The sequence below is a fragment of the Physella acuta genome, unplaced genomic scaffold (assembly GCF_028476545.2).
Source record: "Physella acuta isolate Inbredline_101_S28 unplaced genomic scaffold, ASM2847654v3 ptg000622l, whole genome shotgun sequence".
Taxonomy (NCBI): Eukaryota; Metazoa; Mollusca; class Gastropoda; family Physidae; genus Physella; species Physella acuta.
This window is the reverse complement of record NW_026732141.1, coordinates 95,767-106,010: the sequence shown is the minus strand read 5'-3', so window position 1 is coordinate 106,010 and position 10,244 is coordinate 95,767. Positions and strand designations below refer to the sequence as shown.

The window sequence follows — 10,244 nt, the reverse complement described above, 5'->3', positions numbered from 1 at the left end:
CGCGCGTAACCCAAGTCTATAAATGAAGTCTGCTCACACGACTTGTCCTAGTTAAACAGCCGCTGTCATTGATGTCGTAACGGGCAGATTTGTGATTTCCTTGCGAAGAGTTTCTGCAGCTCAGCACTTCGCACTCATGCTGCATGTGGCAAACAGTTTCACTGTTTCAACTTTCATTCATTTAATTTTTCGTTCATGAAATTTTCTAACGCGGAAATGTTTTATTTGCCCAGTTAGCATTATTACGACACGGTGTAGTGTAAAATAACGCCCGTGTTAATTTAACCACTATGAGTTGTCAGTAAATTATTATTAAGGCAATGTATTTTTAACAAACGATTCACCAAATTAGTCAAAACCTTAGTATTGGTTATAGTGGTGCCACCTGGAATAATTTAAAGACAACCACCGTACCTTACATTGCCCGATGCCCATCTACTGTCCGGTGTGCAGTAAGTTATTTGAATGTAGTGTGTATATGTTGACCAGTAAAATATCGATGTGCAATGTTTGTGGATAAGGTTTACTCTTTTTGTCCGATTTTACGATAATTGGTTCTAGCCTAGCCAATTAGCATATTATTATTAATTTGTACCAGATACAGCATAACGATTTGATTAACCATCAATATTCTTTCATCAAAGGTATTACATTTTCCCCCAATAATAGCTTGTTTTAAACGAGAGGCATTGTCTTCATGATGTAAATTAAAATGTAGCTTACGTTGTGCTTTTTATTATGTAACTATTTACAAGTGACATATTTGTTGCTTAAAATTGATTTCAACCACTGTTCCCCCACCACCGTCGCGACAAGACAGACCAGTGGTCTAACTTTTCATTCACTGCTGGGTCTATTTGTTTCTCGGGCAACCGTAGCCCATTTTGGCCATGGTATAGATCTAAACACCAGGTATAGGGTTAAAACTTTTTTTTTTACATCGAAACTAAGATTTAGAATTTTTTAAATTAACAGAATTTAAATGAATAAATTTCCAAATGCATTAATTTTTACTTGCTTACTACATTGAATATTGTATTTATATTTTTAAAAAAATCATTGGTACTTGGATCGTATCCGATGACATACAAGTTCTAAATGACTGAGCTACAGTAAGAAATATGCAATTATTTGCAAATTAGTTCCAGCAATTGTTAATTTCTTTTTTTTTAAATTGAGGTTTTAAAAACTTGTCATCGCAATTTTCAATTTTCTTTTATTGAAATTAAACTTTGTTAATGGTTAAATCGGCAAACCTGAATCGTTCCCCCCTAAAAAACAATGAGCTGAATAAATATTGATTACTTCAACAATAGTAGCCTAAAGTCGATATCTACTGTATAAATGTTAATTTCCGATTTAGAAATTTATCGGCGCAAAATAATGTTGAAAAGAAACTCTTGAGAGGAACGCGCTAGAGAGCGATCACGAAGAAGCCATGAAGATGTGAAACTCTAGACTCGTATCTAGTTGCAGCTGCAGTTTGAAATATCGCAAAAGTTATTGAATGGTTTTTATGTTGTGAGAAATTGTTTGACTGTGGGTTACTTTGTTTCTAATATTAACTAACTCACGCCTAAGACGCGGTTTAATATTTTTCTTAAAATTCTCAACCTTTAACATCGACATAGGACCTACTGTTTACTACTGACTTTAATTTTGACAAAAGGGCTGTTCAAATATAGTTTTAATTTTAGACAGACTGTGGATGCAGCAGGTTTCACTTTTTAAAAATGAAATCTAAATCTAATAATGAAATTAAAATACGAAAAGATAATATTTATCAAATAAAGGGCTACTACTCGTTTCTCCAAAAGCTCTAAACGCACTATTAAAATATCGCACCTTTACTTGGTTTCTTTTCCTTTTGTTAGAATTGTCAATCCAATAACATTACTGCTATTATTATAAATTCAATTAATCTACTAATCTTCTCCGTTTCCTTTTTTTTATAAAAGTTAAATTTAAAAAAAAAACTAACTGCTTTCATTAATAAAAGGCATTGATTTCTCACATAATTTAGAGTCCAAAGAAAGCAAATACGTTTTATTTTCTTATTTTCAGTGCATTAAAAAGCTTATTATAAAATATTCAATTTATTTTAAGTGTTGTATTTTATCAAAGTATGTGCTTAGTAGAATTGCTAGTGTTTATTTTTTTTTGTACAAGATTTTAAAAATCAGTTTTATTTTTGTCTGTCGTCATGTGTGGAAACACATTTTCCTCCACTTCACGCCAGCAGATTTGATTCAAGATCCCGTAATACAATGTGGCATTATCTTAGTTAGATGTTTCATTCATTATATTTTTCAAATTTGCTATATTATTATGAAGTACCAAAATGTTCGCGTTTTAAAATTTTCTTGATGCCAAAAGTAAAAATAAAATAGCCTATATTAAACGTTTTTAATAACAGGATTTTATTTATGCACCAAAAATGTGAATAGATTCAAAGAATTATATTTTAATCTTTTAGCTCATAAATAAAAGCTTGTTGTTATAAATGTTTTTGAATATTTTAGTCGAGTTCTAAGCCAGACATAAAACTTAAAAGCCAGTTCTCTTTTAATGCATCCGTCGGCTTTGTATGCTGCTAGTATTCATATCATCTCTAGCTATTAGTGAGGAAGGGGCGTCAACAAACCCTGTTTAGTCCACTGTTAACACTTGGACAGTGGACAGTCGAACCTTTTTGTACAGAGATTCAGATATTTGAGAGGTGTACAGTAGATATTTGAGAGGTGTACAGAGATTCAGATGTTTTAGAAGTGTACAGCAGATATTCAGATAATTGAGGTGTGCAGATTCAGATAATTGAGAGGGGTGTACAGCAGAGATTCAGATATTTGAAAGAGGTGTACAAAGATTCAGATAATTGAGGTGTGTAGATTCAGATATTTGAGAGGGGCGTGCAGATTCAGATATTTGAGGTGTACAGCAGAGATTCAGATATTTGAAGTGTCCATGGGGGAGCTAGGAAAATCGCTTGCCGAAAAACTGCAACTGTTTAAGGAACTCAACTCTTGGCACCAAAGAATTCACTGTAATTCTATGAATCCAGTGGTTTTCTGGTTCCATTCTTTGTGTTCCGAATGTCAACCCTTGGTGAGCAGCACACGGTATTCCTATCTTTGAGGATCATCTGCACAATGTGTGTGTGTGTGGGGGGGGGGGTTGCATTACTGAAAAATAATTGGTCCGGAGTTTCGGAGCAGATACTTCTGGCCATTAGACGTCCACTCTGGGCAGACAGGGCATGGAGGTAGGAGGACCAGGGCATTAGACGTCCACTCTGGTCATTAGACGTCCACTCTGGGCAGACAGGGCATGGAAGTAGGAGGACCAGGGCATTAGACAGATGGTTGTTGCCCAGATTTCAAATACTTTGTGTGTTACACTACAGAGATCGCTACCTACGATTCTAGGTAGGAGAAAAAAGTCAAATACCCAGTAGCGTTTGTAACCATTAGTTTACCCAGCGTTATGCAAATATCCGCTCATTGAAATTCTCGCATGCCGCGCCCTGCAGACAATCCGGATAGGCTTGACCCCCCCCCCCCCCCATCCACTGACGCTGGTTATCTGGGGTGCTGCCCCACCCTCCCCTTTTGTTGGTATCTGGACAAAGCGAACCTCCGCGTGCTCCAAAGGTCAGATTACGGCGGGCCCCAGGGAACATCCGCTGACCAGCAGTCCGTGCATCAAAGAAACATTCCTGGTGGATGTAACCTCTGTGTGTGTAGCCTGACACAGCGTGTAGCCCCGACACAGCGTGTAGTCGACACGCACGAAAACTGGAGAGTTTGGACACATTGTGACGTAGTCTGGTATTTTCTTGCTGGGCTGGTCACCGATACGGTTGGGTAGATAGAACAAGTCATGTGCAAGAAGGGATGTTTGGGGGTGGGAAGGGCGGGGCGATTTTAGACTGACCATAGACGGAAATGTTGCCAAAACTAGATCTAGCTCCATCAGTTATCTTTTAAATGTTGCACTAAGCATCACCTCACTAAACTATACCTTCACCCCTAACAAACGTGAAGACAAACAAGGGCCTATAGTATAAATTTGATTGTAGGAACAAGTCACAAATATGTATTTGCATGGAGTGTGTGAATACTTATTAAATATTACAAGAGTGCAGATCATTTTATATATAATAGATTGTTCCAACCTTTTCACTGTTTTTTAAATAATATTAACCTTTTCGTATTTTTTTTTCCAATTTAATTTTTCTTTTGTGGCTTTTTTCTGACTTTTCCCTCCCAGAGCCCCTATATTTGCTTTTTAAAAATTAATGTGGTAAACTGTTATGTTAGTTCACTATGAATCTAAATTAGTCTACCCTATGAATCAATAACACAGAGCCCAAGTTTACAAAAAAAATTTAATAAAAGAGCCTATAGTTTGAGAAATATATGCACTTTAGCCAACAGACTAGCAGTCAAACACAAGATGAGTAGAATATTGAGCTGATGGCCAGCATGAGATTTTGATTGGTTTCTTCATGGCAATAAACCACACATCCATTACAGTACATTCACAGAAACCACTCTATGATGTTGTTACAAACATTCACAGAAACCACCCTATGATGTTACAGCAGGATGTAGTACATTCACAGAAACCACCCTATGATGTTACAGCAGGATGTAATACATTCACAGAAACCACCCTATGATGTTACAGCAGGTTGTAGTACATTCACAGAAACCACCCTATGATGTTACAGAAGGGTGTAGCCACAGTCCCACGACTGTCTTCTATGATGAGTTACAAAAACCTCACAACAAAAGCAGAAGTTGATTCCCAGGAAAATACAACTGGCATGTTTGTATCAGAGCAAAAAAAATGAAAGATATAGCAATATGCAAATTAGGACAAGTTTTATACAAAAAAAAATCACAAGCAAAAAGTTTTTTTTAAACGTAACAGCCACATATTTACAGGGACTGAATGCAAAACATTTTTCTTTGCTACACGAGGCAATAATAAATATAGATTTATATATTATATGTGTTATGTATAGATAAAAAAACATACAGCACAAAGATCTATATCATTTTAAATAACAAAATTGTTAATTAAAAATCTAATATACGCCAGCGCATGCACACACAGCAGGCGCTGAGATGTGCTCACGCTTTAGACAGTAAAATGAAAGTCGGACTAAACCACCATAAATAAAGTTCCAGATTGCTTGAAATAGCACCTTGATCTAACACAGAAGTAGGAGCGAGTAAAACAACAGTACTCACCAGATAAGTGATGACACAAGACATGAAAGAATACATGAATCAGTCAGAGCTCACAAAAATAATCTACTATTTACATTTTTTTATTTTTAAAATCTGATAAAAAAAACTAGATAGAAAAAACATTTACTAGAAAACTCTTCATGTAATTATTTTGTTTAAATTAATTTAAACTCTTCTTTTAGTTAATTTTTTATTATAAAACCCAATGGTTATGTATCTTGAAAATTTCACAACCAGTAAAAATTTTAATTTTGTTATCAAAGAGTTAAAAAGTTATATCAATAATAATTCATTGTAACTTCTAATAATTTAAAATTTTCATTAAAAAATATCACACCGTGAAGTAGGCACTTTGAACTGGACGTGCTAGTCTTTCATTCAACAAAGATTTATACAGTTTTAAAAACTTGAAATACTAGTTTTCATCAAATTATTTGTTATTCTATGTTTAGACAGCCCCTAGAGATACTAGTAGCAGAGTGACAAACTATCTTCAACTACACTTCTCTTTTATAAATGCATGAAAGCACCAAATACAATTACCAATGTTGATTCCAGAACGTCGTGTTTACAAGTGATGACCAGTGACCACTTGTGTCCAGTGGTACCTAGCTAAAAGCAATCTGTCACTGACTTGTACGCTCAGCATTTCATCATCAACACACATCAAGGAAATTCATGTTTCAAATCAAATGCACAATAATTTGCATTAGTACTAAATGTTATTAAATGAGAACGGCATCCTACTGGACCTCGACAGCGAAGGGGCTGCCAGGGATCTCCTGGTCACCCCACTTGATGATGAGCATATAGCGTCCACTGTCCTTGACTATGTAGTTGACTGAGTACTTGAGGCTGCCCTGGTGCTTGACAATGAGTTCCTCACATGGACCTTTGGGTCCCATCATGCCAATGTACATGATGTTGTTACCTGAAACACAAACACATCTCTTGAAGGCTCACAGCACAACTAATTCCCTAATAGATAAAACTGATTCAAAAGTTGAACTATACAATTAAAGAAAAAACTTTCTTACCGGCACCAGAGGCGTCCACTGTGAAAGATGCAGGCTTGCCACGGAAGGCTTGGGTCAACCCACTGCCCTTGGCTGTGACCTTGCTGGCATCAGAGCTGAACCTCTGGATACCGCTGAACCTGGTGGTGGTGCTGGTTTTGGTAACTGTCTCCACAACCACGGACGCGTGTTCTTGCATGGCGCTTGGTTTGCCTTGACCTGCAGGCAGTATGTCAGCCATTAGATCAGTTTGATATCCTACCTACCTAATCTTACAGTCTGATACTAGACCAAACACACAACCATTACATTTTCTTACGGAATTTGTCATTATGTTTTTTAAATTACTATGTTAATTTAGTTGTACTTGCCTTCAATCTTAGCTTTGAAGGGACTGCCAGCAATATTGACACCTGCATAGCGGATACAAATTAGGTAGTCACCTGGAGCAGTTGGACTGTAACTGAACTCATAGCCGTCTTCAACCTAAAGGTCAACATAATAAAACTTAGAATATAGGAGAAAACATAAGGACATTAAAAAAGGGATGGCTAACTAGATTTAATGGAATAAAGTAGAACATTTTTGGTCATTTCAAAACAGGCATGGCTAGCTAGAATAAGACATTGGTATTGAAATGACGGCTGGCTAACTATGAACTTTGGCTACTAAAGAACTGACCTCTCTACACTCCAGTTTGACTTTAGATGGACCCTCCACTGTGACAGCCAGAGAACCTGACCCAGCATTTACTGTATTGACGATGAACTTGGCTACCTGGCCTGGAGACAACAACAAGACACATTACATGAGATTCTCATGTGGGAGGTTGTGTTAAATAGAACTTTGTTTTGTTTCAACACATTTTTGTAGAATCAACATACATGTGCCAAAAGCATTGTGTAAACAGCAAGGGTCTCTTAAGGAGGTAAGTTAGTTTATGATTTCATTGTATAGCAGTATGGAGGTAGTGCCTCATTAATGTACAAATATTTAAAACGATGTTTTTTTGAGTAACTTTAAAAAAATAATTATGTGTGACTATAGCGAGATGGCCGACCTGTTTTGCCTGATACAAGCCCCTCCCCGTATGCCGTCACTTTGCCAGCATCAGCATCAATCTTGCCGACACAGATCTTAAATGGAGATTCTGGGATGTGGTAGTTGTCAAACAGTACGTGGACAAAGTGGACACCATTCTCACGTGGGATGAATCGGACAGCGTACTGACCTGGACACATGTATCAGACAAAGTTAGAATTATGGTACGACAAGAATTATGGTATGACAAGAATTATGGTATGACAAGAATTATGGTACGACAAGAATTATGGTATGACAAGAATTATGGTATGACAAGAATTATGGTATGACAAGTTATGGTATGACAAGAATTATGGTACGACAAGAATTATGGTACGACAAGAATTATGGTATGACAAGAATTATGGTATGACAAGAATTATGGTACGACAAGAGTTATGGTACGACAAGAGTTATGGTACGACAAGAGTTATGGTATGACAAGAATATAATATTTATGACAGAGATTCTTTTAAAATTGATTTCCCTTTAAATTTAAAAAACAAAGATCTTAAAGAAAATGTTAAAAAATACAATAAAATGCATTGGATAACTCATTAAAGTAGCCAAACTTAAAGTATGTGACAATACATATACTTATTAAACCGTACAAAAATGTTTTAGTTCTCTCCACATATATGACCTAAATTGTCCCCCCCCCCCCCCTACTCACAATCCACCCCTCCCTTCAACTACTCACCATCATCAACTTCTTGCACCAAAGCTTCCTCTTCAGATCCTGAAGGGGAGACAACTAGGGCTGTTAACCTTCCTTTGGCGCCGTTGAAATTGACAATAAATGCTGCTGGTTTGCCCACCTGCAAGTACAAGATAAATTTTGAGTATCAGTTTTGTTGGTTCAAAGTTGAAGGGCTTAGCCTTAAAACAAATTTTTTAGCATAAATCTTGTATTTGTATCCCAATGAAATTCCTCCAATGCAATATGAATTATTTGAACAGAGAAAGGCGAGTGAGTGAGGTTTGAACAACTACCTGCAGCCCTCTGTCCTGGAGAGACTGTACTGCCACCTTTCTGGCATCACCAATAGAGGGAGTGATGTTCACGCGGAAAGGTGAGTCTGGGATGTGCTCATCATTGAACTTGACAGACACATAATATTCTCCTGGAGATGAGATAAAAAAAAATACATAGAGGTCAGTTTTTGTCTCAACATTGGTACAAGTGTGGGAATTTCAGGTAGTAGAGGTTACAGGTAGAAAAAGGTGAGTGGATCAACTTTGTATGAGAGGCAGGTAGCAGAAGTTACAGGTATAAAAAGGTGTGCTGATCAACTGACCTGGCTCTGAGACTCTGTATGACACCTGGCAGGATCCATCCTTCTTGTCTTGGAAGTCTATCTCAGCCTTGGATGGACCTTCAACAGCAATGGACAAGCCTCCAGCTCCTGCCTCTCTGGTGTAGATGTTGAACTCATCTGGGGGTAACAACAGTGTGAGATTGTTATCATTGTTAACACACAAAGCCATTGTTAACTCATAGAGGAAATGTTAATATATATAACATAATCAATACTTTTATCCCTTTGTAGATAGAGGTTGAATAAATACATTGATCACAACCAACAGATAGAGCAACAACCGACTTAAGAGGCCACCATAAATACATTGATTACAACCAACAGATAGAGCAACAACTGACTTAAGAGCTAAAACTTACTGGGGACAATGACCTCTCCTCTCTCAAGACCTGGGCCTGATGCATGCACCTTGTGAGCACCTCCTCCAGCGATAGGACCAACTGTAAACTCAAATGGACTTCCTGGAATAAGGATAAATGGATCAGTAAAACAAATCATGTGTCATGTAAACTCTAATGGGCTTCTTGAGGTAAGGATAAATGGATCAGTAAAACAAATCATGTGCAGGCAGCACATAAACTAACAGTGTTGTCACATAATGGTCGGGCACTAGAACGTGAATAACTGTTTTTGCCATTCACCTGGAATATGCATGTCCTTGTGCTTGCTACTCACCTGGAATATGCATGTCCTTGTGCTTGACGCTGACTGTGTGGACTCCCATCTCTTTAGGAACAAACTTAATGCTGTAATGAGAATCGTCCAGGCTCTTGACGTCACACAGCTCTGTGACTCCTGATGGGCTCTTGACTGACGCTGTCATGTCAAATGGTGTGGTGCCTAAAATAAACACATCTTTCATTTACTATGTGTTTGTTGACATTGTTTAAAGAATGTCTGCTTGAAATATATGACAGCAACAACACCAGTGTGACAACAACACCAACACACCTGAATAGGTCTCAGGCCTTACTGTCATTGGTAGCTCAAGATTTAAAGATGGCTGACAGGACCAAAGAGGGTGGGACGAGTGAGTGACAGACATGACCTGAGCTTTTCTTACTTAGACAATTCAAGTCCTCCTTACTAGCTTATAAGGGATAACTTGAGTCAAACATAACCAATTAACTCAAGTCCTACACAACACATAATGGGAAGAACCTGACAAAAGCTACTCCCAAATTTATAACATTCTTTTTTAACACTGTGGAGTTTTTCTTAAGATTGAACATTTCCCAATTAATAAAAATGTATTTTTATCAATTTTAAAATTAATAAAGGTCAACTTTTTAAAAAAGTGTAATTTAAAAAAGGTTATATTAAATTTTAGTATTCCCCTGGCAATGAATTTTGATGATGAATAGCTCACAACCTCAAAAAAAGTGTGCTGAGTCTTTAAAAAAATGTCGTTTTAGAAAAAGCAAGAAAACTTAAAATTGACAAGTTCCTGCTTTAAAAATATAAACGAGAGAAGCTGATATTGATCTTATTTAAAATAAAACAGATGCACTCATCAGTTTTAATATTTCTCTGAATTTGTCTTGGGATCCACAAAAAGAAAAAAAACC

General features: G+C 36.9%; 1 protein-coding gene across 4 annotated transcripts in view; it reads right to left on the bottom strand.

The window, feature by feature from the left end:
• Positions 1-4,373: 4,373 nt before the first annotated feature.
• Positions 4,374-10,244, bottom strand: part of LOC131948092 (filamin-A) — a 66,057-nt gene continuing 60,186 nt past the window's right edge. For all 4 annotated transcript variants that reach the window (XM_059309600.1, XM_059309599.1, XM_059309601.1 and 1 more), the window contains 10 exons: positions 9,352-9,516; positions 9,036-9,137; positions 8,656-8,793; positions 8,351-8,481; positions 8,058-8,175; positions 7,335-7,505; positions 6,956-7,056; positions 6,646-6,760; positions 6,296-6,493; positions 4,374-6,189 (listed from right to left, as the gene is read on the bottom strand). In XM_059309600.1, the coding sequence (XP_059165583.1) occupies positions 6,002-6,189; positions 6,296-6,493; positions 6,646-6,760; positions 6,956-7,056; positions 7,335-7,505; positions 8,058-8,175; positions 8,351-8,481; positions 8,656-8,793; positions 9,036-9,137; positions 9,352-9,516 (1,427 nt within the window). In that variant the 3' untranslated portion in view covers positions 4,374-6,001. The remainder of the gene's footprint in view (positions 6,190-6,295; positions 6,494-6,645; positions 6,761-6,955; positions 7,057-7,334; positions 7,506-8,057; positions 8,176-8,350; positions 8,482-8,655; positions 8,794-9,035; positions 9,138-9,351; positions 9,517-10,244) is intronic.